At 37.1% G+C, this 13,774-nt stretch overlaps 2 protein-coding genes and 1 long non-coding RNA gene across 3 annotated transcripts; all 3 read left to right on the plus strand.

The window, feature by feature from the left end:
- Positions 1-2,880: 2,880 nt before the first annotated feature.
- LOC140786610 (WAT1-related protein At1g21890-like) lies at positions 2,881-5,276 on the plus strand. The gene is made up of 7 exons (XM_073135177.1): positions 2,881-3,266; positions 3,703-3,765; positions 3,867-3,983; positions 4,078-4,318; positions 4,422-4,580; positions 4,683-4,834; positions 4,948-5,276. The coding sequence occupies exons 1-7, from the start codon at positions 3,076-3,078 to the stop codon at positions 5,141-5,143; spliced, it is 1,119 nt and encodes a 372-aa protein (XP_072991278.1). The 5' UTR covers positions 2,881-3,075; the 3' UTR covers positions 5,144-5,276.
- Positions 5,277-5,731: 455 nt separating this feature from the next.
- Positions 5,732-8,521, plus strand: LOC140787436 (uncharacterized). The gene is made up of 2 exons (XR_012108850.1): positions 5,732-6,433; positions 8,160-8,521. It is a non-coding gene; the product is annotated as an uncharacterized lncRNA (long non-coding RNA).
- A 3,464-nt stretch (positions 8,522-11,985) lies between these two features.
- Positions 11,986-12,636, plus strand: LOC140787571 (ethylene-responsive transcription factor ERF037-like). Its single transcript, XM_073136562.1, has one exon. The coding sequence runs from the start codon at positions 11,986-11,988 to the stop codon at positions 12,634-12,636; it is 651 nt and encodes a 216-aa protein (XP_072992663.1).
- The last annotated feature ends 1,138 nt before the right edge of the window (positions 12,637-13,774 follow it).

Here is a 13,774-nt window from a genome sequence, read left to right on the forward strand (position 1 = left end):
TGGTATTACAGACAAAAGGCAGGTAAGACGAATGAATGTTTTTGATCTGGAATGACACATTAACAAAACTTAGCTAAAAGCATTATCCCGGAGGCTATATATCTTCCTTATTTACAGAAAAGGGGCCCTCTTTCTCCAAGGTAGTATGAGTTTGTAAGAGCAAAGTCATTACCAACTCAATCACTAAAGTCAGTAGCTATTAGTTTGTCTGTCTCATATTCTAAATTCTTGCCTCTTTGTTCTGTGACATATGTTTGCCATGTTGATCTCCTGTAAAATTTAGATTTGAAGGCTCTGCTTTCTTGCTTGAACCTTGAGTATGTCATTGTAGCTTTAGACATCTTAATTTAACTCACCTTTGATATGTTCTATCTAACTTTTGTTATTTCATAGAAGAGTTGTTTTTCCTACTCTTTGTTGTAGAAAACAGCCTGGCAAAGGCCAACTCTTATAGTGATAAGGGGCACTTCAGCATTCCATTGGCAGATTTTGTCTGCCAATAATATAGTACGGATGGAAGCCCTGGAAAATGCAGTACCTGCTTTCATTTTGGTCAGGTTTAGAAGTTCTTTTCTTTGAACAGGTTCAAGTCATTGTGGGAACCTGCTGTTACTTGTCATTTGGAGAATCATGTATAAATTATAAGTTCAGAAATTATCAATACCATTCGTACTACCAAATTTTCTAGTATCTGTTATGATTTGTATACCATAGTGAGGGAAACTATGGGCAACTTTGTTTGTAACCATACCTGAGAAGGGACAAGTTGATTTTCAAACAGGTCAATATGAGGTAGGATTTCACAATAAACCAACCAATAAGCTAGATGGAGAGGGAGACAGAATGTCAGAATAAGAATCTCTTATATTAAAATTAGCTTGTCCTATAACTCTACTTTAGAAAAGCATAGGAAAGAGAGATACTTGCGTGCACAGATGGATTAAATTGTTAATCACAATAAGCTCATTATTGAGCTCTTTTGAACACATTGTGTCATAGAGATCTATCTCCGTCTTGCATTTTCTGGAGCATTTTAATATATGAATAAAAACCCCAAGATTGGTGTAAGGAAACGGACAAGGATTTAAAGTTTCGTAAGCAATTGGGTTTTCCAGGATTCGAGCTGCTTTAGGCACTGAATCTTTCTAAAATATGTCTCTGTCCCCATGAGATGATTCTTTGGAACTACATAACCAACAATTGACATGCTTTTAATTTGTCCCATGGTGCACTGAGGACCTTTTTTTTTAAGTTGCAACTTGGAAAGCTATCTGACTGCTGTGTTACTATAACTTGTATGGATGCCAGCATTTATTAAAGCATCCTTTCTTTTTACTAGCTTTAGAACATGATTGATAATTCTTTACGTTTCAACAAAAGAGCTCTTTACTTTTGGCATTAATAGGAGCAAGCTTTTGTTCAATTATTGTAGCTTTTTTGAGCTTTGATTGATTTGAGGGCCAATTAATTCATGACATTGAGTTACATATGCGAGAATTGTTAAGGATGTTAGTGCATGTATTTGAGAAAAGAACTGAAGATCTGGATGAGACTTATTTTACTCCATTACTTGGTAAAATTACAACCGATTTCATGCTCTCCTCCAACTCTTGTAGTCTGTATTACTTTGATATATCATGATCCTAATGAATTCTTAACCGATAAATCAAAGTTTATAAAATTGTTCAGATTCATCCCTAGACTTTGTGGGGAGTGTAGGGTTGCATATTCTTGCTACTGTAAGATTCAGTTTGGTGGGCATTAAAATTGAACTAATATATTGCCCTACCAAATATGCTTGATGCTTCTAAGGGCTAAGAAAAATGTTTTTGCTTTGTTGCTTTTGCATGCATTGCTACATCTATAATTAAATATGTCATAATGGATTAGTTAAACCTCCAATCAATTATTCTTTTAGCCATATTGACCCATAAAGCAATTATAAACATTACCAAGACTATTCTGTGTACCATCAAACTACTTGCTTGCTCAAATATGAAACTCCTTTCCTTTCTTAGGTTGCTAAGAACAGGCTCCGCTCTGTGAAATTTGTTTACAGTTGATGTTATGATGTTTCATGTGGTCTTGATAATTTTCCTTAGTACAATATGCCACAAGAATTTACTACTTTGTGCGATATGGAAGTCAGGTGTGCCCTCAAACACCTTTTATTTGTAGTGGCACATAATTAGCTAGTGCTCTTCAAATGCTTGTGAGGTCAATTTGCCTGCCTTGGAGTAATGGAGTGTCTCCTCACCAGACCCTTCTCCTGTCCTTCTCAAAAGATTACAGTGGGAAGGAAGATTTGAGAGAAGTTCTTGCAAAGAAAACTTATAGATTGTCATATTCATTATAGTGGGAAGAAAAAAAAAAAAAAAAAACCACAGTAATTATATATCTATGTTCTTGAGCAAAGTACGGTCATACGTTCTAAGTCTTGAAAACAGTCTCTTTTTATTGTGAGAGTCTGATGTAATTAAATATATTTAGGAAGCGATCACTTTTTTCTCGCTCATATCTTGGTGTAAGCCTTATCCATGACTTACTTTGAAATGTAGCATATCTATCATTTTGACCACAAGTATTGCGAGGCAAGAAAAAAAGAGAGAAAGAAAGAAAACATCGATATGTTATGTTATGTGTGGACTCTGGATAAGCCTGGGCCAATTGCAAATCCTAACATGAACGCATTAAAACTTTGATCCACAAGCTGTCTCCACCACAGGTACAAGAGACCATCAGCATGCACTAATCTGCACTAGCATTAGCACACAAACAGGCCCTTTGAATCGTCACTACCCAACTGGCAATTTTAAACCCCAAAAAAGAATTGATAGCATTAGCTTACTTAAATAATGAGAGAGCCCTACAAACTTAGCTAGCTAGGTGCATGTTCCTTGGAAAAGGATAGTGCAGTAGGAGGCTCACTATTTAAGTGTTTTACAAATTGGATCAAGGGAATGAGCCATAAACTTGCTTAGAGTGGTTGGCTATATAAGTATACGTTTAGGTTTGAGTCTTCTCAGGAGCTCTCTCTAGCTAGTGATCAGGAAGAGTTTATAGAGAGCTAGCTAGATGGGTCTTAGTGAGTTATGGAGTGTTGTGAAGCCATACTTGGCCATGGTTTTCTTGCAGTTTGGGTATGCCGGGATGTTCGTCATCTCCGTCGCGTCGCTCAAGCAAGGGATGAGCCATTATGTGCTCGTCGTCTACCGGAATATTGTCGCCGCCGTCGTGATTGCCCCGTTTGCCCTGTGGTTTGAGAGGTGGTTAACTCTCTATTATCTATCTATATATCTTGCTAGGATAGAAGTGAGGACATATACTGGTGCGTGCATGCATGCACGCATGCACACACGAGTTTTAGCTTCTGGGTTTTGATCAAATAGTTAGAAACAACAACTCCAGCAGGAGATTTATTTAATTCAGAGTGAATCTATGTTGAGTTCTTCTATGTCTTTCATTTCCTTGATTAGGAGTAGCTCATGTTAAAGTAAACACAATCTCTTTATAGTAAAATCAAGACAAAAAATAGTAAGAGGAGGAGAGGATGCGAATTGTCCTACATATCCTAAATTGACAGCCATGACAATTAATGGCGATGGCAACTGACCCAATAGTTCATGCTTTCACCAAAGTACTTTCAATATATATATTGTAAAGAGCCTTCTCAGACATCACTAATATGCTAATCGTCGACAGGAAAATGAGGCCCAAGATGACACTCTCCGTCTTCCTCAAGATAGTGGCTCTTGGACTACTGGAGTACTAAATCTATTCACCTACAAACTTTATCATCACCTAGTTAACTTGAATTCATTATTTTAATCCACACAACTAACACTAGTACCTGTCTTCTATTCAAGGCCTGTGCTTGATCAAAACTTCTACTACATGGGTACCAAGGACACATCAGCAAGTTTCTCATCTGCTCTTTACAACATATTGCCTGCAGTGACCTTTGTAAATGCCATTTTAGTCAGGTACATACATCAATCTCCAGTCAATCTTCTGTATCATGTACACAGATTTAAAGGCAAGATTGGCGAGTCATGCTGATTGTCCTTCTCTGACTAGAATGGAGAAAATAGATATCAAGAAACGAAGTAGCCAAGTGAAGATCATCGGAACTCTGGTTACTGTAGCCGGCGCATTGCTGATGATACTCTACAAAGGTCCAGTTGTAGAATTTATATGGAATAAGGGCAGAAGCCACCACAATTCTGATGCTGGTAGCGAGGATAACAGTCACTGGCTTGTAGGCATATTTATGCTTTTGTTCAGTTGTTTCTGTTGGTCTGCATTCTTCTTACTTCAGGTACTACACTCTTTAATTTTGTGTTAATTAAGACTCTAATTTACTAAGGAGGTGTCTCTCGGTATGGCAGTAAAGACTTATCAGATCATATCATTTTATACAGTCTCATACGTTGAAGTCCTACCCGGCGGAGCTCTCTCTGACCACCTTGATATGCGTCATGGGTACGGCGGAAAGCGGCGCAGTTGCCCTAGTAATGGAGCGCAGCGTCAAGCCTTGGTTGCTCGGCTTCGACATGCGACTCTTTACCGCCGTCTACTCGGTAAAACGAACGCTACCCTTCTTCTCCAATTGATACAAATATATATATATATATGTTAAAGATGAAATCTAGCTAACAATTGGCACTGTCATCTATGTTAAGGGAGTGATGTGCTCTGGAGTCGCATACTATGTTCAAGCAGTAGTGATGAAGGATAGGGGTCCAGTCTTTGTGACTGCCTTCAACCCACTTTGCATGATCATAGTGACTGTGTTGGGCTCCATTATTCTAGCAGAGGAGATCACCTTGGGGAGGTAAACATGACATCTGATTACAGATCAATCAAACAATTGCATTAAAGAGTTAAAACAAAGCTTTTAACAGACTAACTTCAAATTTTTGTTTTCTTATTGTTGGGGAACAACAGGATGATTGGTGCAGCCATTATAGTTGTTGGTCTTTACTGTCTCATATGGGGCAAGAGCAAGGATCACCAGATCCAGCAAATGGAGAACAGAGAGAAGACAAAGGCACTCGAGCTACCAACATCTGCTAATGGAGCTGCCAAATCTAACACTGTAGACTATGCTACTATTGTAGAGATTCCAGCCACAAAGAAATAATTCGTGAAGCATCTAGTAGAGACTAAGCTCTATTGTTTTCCTAATTGCATTATGTACTTCGTTTAGTGGAAGATTACCACTCGATTAATTATAACACTATGATGTTAGCCAGACATGGCATCATTTGAAGTAATATTGGTTTAATTGGTGAATAAGTTAACGAGCACTAAGATCGGTTAAAAAGAAGATCAAGGCATTTTGACGAGCAAGGATGGTTGAAGCTGCCGATGAGTGCAATAAAAATGTAAGGACGATTAAAACAATCGAATATCTCATAATAATATGATTTTTTTTCTTTTTTGTTGCAAAAAACCACCTCTATTTTTTTCATATTCTGGAATAAACTCTTTTTCCTGTAGTATATTTGCGCAAAAGTACTTCCTATCTCTTTATGGGATATATTCCTTCTTCCCCTACTAATTCAGAAAACAACTTGATGGGCGGCGGAATATGTCCAGAAAGGAAACTTGGAACAATCTGAGAATATTCATACAGAGGTGGTTTTCCACACAAACGCCTAAAAAGTGGTATAATTATAAATATGTAAAAGGAGGAAGTTTTTTATGGTAAAGCCACAATATAGGTGGTGATATGCAAAAAAAGAAACAGAAGAAGGGTAGAAATGGAAAACGTCCGTCTCTCTTCTCTCAGTTGTTCTTGGCTGTGGAAACCCTAGCAGAGTAAAAAAAAAAAACTTGGTAAAGGATTTGCTGCTAGGGATAAATCCAAAGTCTTTTCCCCAATCTTAAATATTTCTTCTTTCTTCTTCCCCTTCCAATGGCGACCGCCCCATCTCACAAGAAGATAACCCCTTCTTCTCCTCCCCTCGATTCCAACAACGGCCTCACAGGCGAAGAGAACAAGAAGAATGAGAAAAAGAAGAAGAATAAGCCCGGCCAAGAGATCGAAGACATCTTCCAACGTAAGAAGGCCAAGAAGAGGAAGGAAGCCATCTCCACCCAAGAGCAAAACGATGACCATGAGCAAAAGATATTAAAGAAAAGAATCGAGGAACACGGTAATGGTGGCGACACGGGGGAGGAGAAGAAGAGCAAGAAGAAGAAGAAGAAGAAGAAGAAGGGGGAAGGTTTAGTGGACGACGGTCCCGAGGTGAAGGCGCGGCGGAGGAGGACGGCGGATGGGTTTGCTATCTACTCCGCAGAGGAGCTGGGAATTGGGAATCGGGATGCCGGGGACACACCGCTTTGCCCTTTCGATTGTTCTTGCTGCTTCTGATCACTTCTTGGAGGCGAACGGGATAAGGGTTTGCGTTCTTGCTCTTAGAGAGCGGTATAAACATTTAGATTTCTTGCTGAAAGACGTCGTTTTTATTTGATTGTTCTTCTTCTCATGTTGCTGGTGATGTAGGACTTTGTATGATTAGCTAAAGATGTAGGCTAGCTTTGGATTGTGATTTTAGCCCTTTTCCTTGTTTCAATTGTATAACATGAGATTATATTTAATAAATTAAATCTAGTCTCTTTTTTTAGTTCAGATGTAATTTATCCCACCTTTATTTGAGTTTAGATGATCTTGAAACAAATTCAATCAATACATTACCTACTTTTTGGGTTAGCAGAGTCCACTGTAGAACCTAAACGTAGGAGAAATTAGATGGGATCTCTCAAATGTACATTTTTGGGTTATTTTTGTCTGTAAAATCCTTATCATTTCTTTAAATATAAAACCTATGTAACCTATGTAAAGCCTCCAATTAATGATATGGGCGGTTGCAACATGGTGGCTTTTGTTGGGTGCCATCAGTTAGAATCAACTATTTCCTCTAGAATTCTAGATTAAAGTGGATTCCCGTCGAACATTACAAATTTACAACAATTGGGTTGTGTTGTTCTCTCTAGAGATTAGGTTATTATACTTCCATTATATTTTCTAGATGATTGGTTCTGTACATAACATTCCAAGACTGTTAGCATCTTTGGAGTATTCCTTTTTCTTTTGAATCTATAATATTGTGTTACACTTGTTGGTATGTTTTAGACATCATCTGCTTGAAATCATCCATTAGCATCTAAGACTATTGTTTTCTAACAATGGAATACTCACTGCCCTAGGGCTGCAAGATGTTTCAGTGGTCTGGATATTTGCCACAGTTCAGCCATTATGGATTTTAAGATATGTCCAAGGGTACTACTTTGAAAACGCTAAACAGAGGAAAGTGTTAGCTATCTATATATTTCATAGACAATGATAACATGCATCTAAAAATCCAGGACCCCAAGGACATGGCATTGTTAGAAGGATCATCAATTGATGCAGATTAAATTGTGATGACATAATGGTTCTGCATGTAAGGAATACCATGTGAAATTTGGGAATTAGGCTTGATCATACCTTGAAGGAAAATAGGTAAGAGAAAAAAAAAAACTGAAATTAAGGATACAAAAGGGGCAAACATGGCGATTGCTGATCACTCTATGTATTAGATATCTCAAAATATCATGAACCAAGTCAGATTAATTTGCAGCAATATGATATGTTTTGACAGAGAGAACGAATTTTGCATCAAATAACTTTTCATAATATATCTCTTTAGTAACATGGTCAATGATGCAGAATAAATTGCAAGACTTACTTTACTTTTATATATATTTAGTTGGTTCATCATTCTTGTGTGACTTTGGAGAACATCTATATCTAGGTGGAGGGTTGTATTAACACTCCTTTAGTGAAGATTATCGCAATGCTTCTTTAATCATTAACACTAGTTAGAATACTTTTTTAAGATAAATGAAGTTTCTCCCTCTTTGCTTATACTCGCTTCACTAAAAATCGATGTTTATCTGTTGTACTTCACAGAATCTGACAGGATATACAAATTGGTTAGGATTAGATTAACTAGTTCATTGAGGATATTATATTGCTCTCCAGGTTCTATCTGATTCTTCTCGCATGTTCTTTTGTGTTATTAGATTCTATCTGATTGTAGTATGCTTACTTTGATTTTGAAAGGCCAAATGTTATTTGTCATGTGACCTCATTCATCTTTCCTCAGCAGTGCAAAGACGAGAGGAGACTCTTTGTTTGGAACTTTGGATATCCACTTGAAGTTTTTCCCACGGTTACATGTTAATGGTAACTGGCAACTAGGATTGTTCTTCTGCCAGAAGTGGGTTCCAATTTTGAAAATTTCTTTTCCTCCCCTGATAAAGTTTGATGCATCATGACGATATGTAAAATCCAACACTTAGGATCTTACTGCCCTATTATTGTTCAAGTGTTACCACCTTTTACCTGAAAGAGGGCATATGCGCAACAAATTATTCAACTTCCTGCACTATAATTGGTTTAAACTATTTGTTTTACTTTGTTTAAAAACAATATGAGTCAGGAGATGGTTGAATTTGATATATCATTCAACTAACATGTTATCAGTGAACTTTTCTTTTGAGAAGAACGTTTCATAAACATTTGCTAGTGTAAATGATACAGTATAATGAACACAAAGAGTAGATAAGTGTGCTGGGGAGAAAGGGTAAGGACCCATAAAATATTCATTTTTAGGCTAAGTTGGTTTATATGTATTATCTTGGCATAGTTTAGTTAACCGGATGTCAAAATACAATCTCTCAACTTTTAACAGAAAGAAAAGAGGGAAGATAGAAAAATATTTTCTTATTTAGTACAATACATAAAATCAAACGGCCCCTAGTATTTATTAGTAGCTTTGGAAACTAGTTGTTGATGTAATTCAGATATCATGATATTATATGGCCGGTGCTAGATGCAAACGAAATTTGGTGTTTCCAAGTATATCATTTGGACCTTTTGCACCCTGCATGATTGGTTCGGTTTTGCATGAGCCCATGTGGTTTTTCATACTTGATATTTGCCCAGGGAACAACATAACAGCCTTAAAAAAGAATGTGTTAGGAAATTCTTTTTCTAGTTCATGAAGGACTAGATTGGAGGAGATGCCTGCAATCAATTTGGTATCTTCATTTACTTTATTCTGGTTAAATTTAATTGATTGAAAACAGGGAAGGAGGGACAGGAGGAGGTTGCTTGGCTGGAGTCATTGCAGACTTGCAGTATGAACTCAGAAATAGCCAAGCCTTGCAGGAAATGATAATTGTCATTGGACTTTTTAAGTATTCCACCTTTCAATCAGTTGTACAAAACAAAGCTTTGACATGTTATGGCATACGACAACTCTTTATCTTTGGATTCTGCAAATTTCTAATTTCTCGGAGAAATTATTATCTTTCTTTTTTGTATCAAGATTAAGATCATAAATTTCAGCATTTGGTTGCTAGCTGTGAGCTTATCTTTCATTCAACTTTCCGTTTTTATTGACAGCTTCTGAAAGGTATATTTTTAAGTGATGTATTTGGACTTATAATATTCTTAAGCTACATGGTTTTGTTGTGGACCCAAACTCTACAGCTGATGGAGAGAATCGAGAACTGCTTGCATGTAAACACTTGCTTCAGGTGTTAGACAGCAGGTCATATACAATATTACTCTTTGTACTTTGTTCACACTTCACAGCATTTCGTCATATAATAGCAACAAGAGGCAATACGGATTGACGACACTATTTTTCATCAACACTAATCGACTCTTTTATTTATCTATATCACAGTAGAAAGGAAGCTGAAGTGAAGTCCCAGACTCCCAGTTGAGTATGGACAAAGGTTGTATATATTTATATAAAAGTAAGAAGTAGTCTAGAACAAAGTTTTGAGGAATAAATTAAGAGGAAAACCCAACAACGTCAGATCTATAGCCAAAGCCATATATAATATAATACAACCCACAGAGTCATGTGATGGAGCTTTGAAAGCTTCACAGTGGGCAGAGGAGAGAAGAATCCCTTAACAGTGAAGCCAAAGTTTAATTACTCTCTCATGTGACAGTGTGTGTGTGTGTGTGTGTGTGTGACATCATATTAATAGTGGAAAGCGAGTATGGGTGGCTTTATCCCAGTCAATAACGCGTAGTAGACATAAAGCCAGAAAAAGGACAGTTGGGAGTGTTAATTAGAAGGCAAATTATTCTACCTGCACCTAGAATTGTAGCCCATCAAATTGGATACAACAACCAATACCATGAGCCCATGAATATTCCTTGAAGTTTCCAGCTATATACTTAAAAACATTTCAATTTATTGTGGTGTATTTTGAATAGGGTTGACTAGGGTAAGTTTTTATTTTATTTTTTAATTTTTCTTTAAAGAGATTGGAAGAGGGTCGTATTATATTTTGTTTCTAGCTCCGTTTGTTATCATGCAAAAGAACTATTGTTTGAACCATAGCCCATAGGTCAACTTTAAGATTCCAAAGGTGGTTGTTAATGAGCAAAGTAGCAGTGTGTAGTGTGTACTACTACCTTGTAATGCCTGTTTGGTATGACCTTGTTCCACTAGTTAGTGCATTATTTTCGTATGTTCTTCTAGATGCAATATGAGTACGAGATAAAAGGATTGGCCCCAAAAAAAGAAGGAAAAAAGAAAAGAAAGAAAGAAACGAAGTGGCCCCCATATAATTTAATGGGGGTTATAGTTTTGGGTCATATTAATTTATGGCGCCTTGGTTCTGAGGGCATTTGAGTAATGAGTGAAGAAGACGCGGTTAATCTTTGTTTGGGAGACAGAGGAGATCCAGCTAAGTGAGAGAGAGAGAGAGAGAGAGAGAGAGAGTTGTTGGGGGTTGCAGAGGGGGAAGGCTGGCTGCATGCATAGCATCTTCCAACATACAGGCTGAGCCCCTGGGACCCACACACATATCCAGGAAACCTCCCCCTCTTTGGCTTTGGGAGAATCCTATGCCATTCCTCTTCACTAAGCCCTCACTCTCAATATAGACACTTTTATTAGACTTAGCCCTCTCTCTCTCTCTCTCTCTCTCTCTCTCTCTATATATATATATATAAATATAAATTATAACTTAATTTACTCATGTCTCAGTGTACTTTAAACTTCACAGCACTTAGCTCTCTCTTGATTAACTTAAATATCTCACAGAAATTTAATCTGAGTTGAAATTTGTGGGGATCATTTAATTAGTTACATAAACTTTTTTTTTAGAAAAACAACCTGCATCTTTACATGTAAGGAGCTGATCAGAGGGGTAAAACTGTAACATATATCCCTTTCCCTCGAGAGTCATCTGCATGTCCTTGTGCTGTGTTGTGGTTAGGCATTAGTAGACTTGTTCCAATTGCTTACTCTCATGAGTGGTGGAGTAGGCTACTCCGTCCAATGCATGAGCAGTATTTTCTTCAAGGACAGTGTGAGTCATCTGATTTCAGTGACTTGTCTCAGTTTTAGGGGTAGATTGTTTCATGGTTACTAAACCATTAAATGCTATAATAGGACTTTAGCTCCTAGGTTTATATGTATCTTCTCCTCCACTCAATTATTTACTATGCTTGTTAAAGTACAAACTTCACAAGTGAGGCAATGGCATCATGCTAACTTTTTCCTCAATAACACCTAGCACTTTCCAAAAAGGTACAAGACATAATAAACAATAAACATGACTTGATTACTCCCTTATAAATATAATAATAATTATGATAATATATTTCCATTATGTGACACTTGAAAGATCATTGACCAGTCTCCTTGTACAAGCTCATTCCTTTTACCTTTTCCTTTGCCTATTAATCTTGATAAAAGATCTATCTAGCCACCAATCAGCCAATCTCTCTCTCTCTCTCTATCTCTCTCTCTCTCCCTCCCTCTATAAATATCCTCCTTTACACTATTTCCTTCTCTCCTACTCAAAGAAGCCTCTCAAGAATCTAGTCAAGGAGAAGCAAAGGAAACACAAACAGCAAACTATCACCATCACCATCATCATCATCGTCATAAACCATCCATGGTGAAGACCAAGAGCAAGAGCAAAAGTATTCTTCACTCTCCAACCTCCTCTCTTCCAGTCCTCCAAAACACCAACACTGCCATCCAACCTAAGGTGAGTAGTAGTAGTAGTAGTAGTAGTAGTAGTAGTAGTAAGAAGCAATACAAGGGAGTCAGGATGAGGAGTTGGGGCTCGTGGGTGTCTGAGATAAGAGCACCTCATCAAAAGACTAGGATCTGGCTAGGATCTTATTCAACACCGGAGGCGGCCGCGAGAGCCTACGACGCCGCCCTCCTCTGCCTGAAAGGCTCGTCAGCCGACCTCAACTTCCCGATGATCGCCGCCCCGGATCACGCCCCGAACACTCTCATGTCTCCCAAGTCTATACAAAGAGTCGCCGCCGCCGCCGCTAATGCCGCCATTAGCACCACCTCGTTTAGCCCTACGCCATCGCCGCCTTCTGCTTCATCGGCTACCGCCGATGAGATTACAACTACGGCGGAAACATCAACAGAGTTGATGACAGGCCCATCTGGAGATGATCCATGGATTAATGAGTTTGGAGCATTGCAGTCACCCAAGTGCATGGATCAGACTATCAACACACTCTTCTCTTCATGGGAGGAGTGTGATGAGGAAGGAGAGTTTAGTCTTTGGAGCTTTTGTTAGGGATAAATAATTAAGAATGGTGTATTTAATTCGTTCTTTCTTCTTCTTTTTTTTTTACTCCTCTCTTCTTGGTTATCATATGAGTTTAAGGAGAGGTTAATTATACTGATCACAATAGTTGAGTCATGACCATATTGGTCTTAATCTTGCTTTCAACTTTTTTTTGGATAATTATTAGTTTCTAAACCTTTTTTTTTTTTTTTTTTTGCACATTGAATATGTTAATGAATTGTTGCGCGAGTTTGATCCATTCATAACTTTGAGAAGAAGAAAGAAGTGATGCATGGGATTTTTAATATTGCTTTACTAATTAAAGGGAAGCTTGGAAGAGAAGATTTGAGCAAATCATAGCATAGAGGAGATGAGTTCAGATCCCTTTTGTTCATGCATCCATTCATGTTGTCTACTTCTGCCATCAAAATGGATGATGGCAAACATTATTATATCTCATTAATGATATAGTTAATAGATCTTATGGATATATACAAGAAAAATGTAATCTTCTTAAAGTTTTTATTATTGCGTATTATTCAAACTCTAAAATAAGATCCTTCTAACTATCCAATGAAAGGTTTTCTTTTACCTTTTGATTACATAGAAGAGTGGTGATCCATGTATAAGCATTATTCAAACTTTAAAAAGCCACTTTTATCTCCTGTATACGAACTTTCATTCAATAATAATATTATTAATCACTTTTGTTATAGTATATTTTTTTTCTTTGTGCCTTTAAAAACATTTGTTATTTACATAAATATTCTCGATTACTTTTCAAATTAAGTTTTGATAATTTGATAGAAGAAAAAATACACTAGACTATAATAATAATAAAAAAATACTCTGATCTTTTTATATTTAAATTTGTTTAACTTTTAATGATCGGTTAATTTCAAGGAGTATCAGAAGTAATAATTTTAAATAGTATACATGCAATAAGGGCATACAAACATATAGTGGAATGTAGAAAAAAATAACTCTCTCTTAAGTTGGGATTTCTTGTTGTTAATTATTTAGATATAGGTTGTATTATTAAAGTGAGAGATTATTTCACAAAATTTGGAGCAAGAGGAGAGAGATTCCAAGGACAATAATAGAAGGCATAAGAAAAGTCAGAAGACCCGTGCAGCTTTTCTATGAC

Source organism: Typha latifolia, chromosome 4 (genome assembly GCF_019914945.1).
Source record: "Typha latifolia isolate L0001 chromosome 4, TyphaL0001v2, whole genome shotgun sequence".
NCBI classification, from domain to species: Eukaryota; Viridiplantae; Streptophyta; class Magnoliopsida; order Poales; family Typhaceae; genus Typha; species Typha latifolia.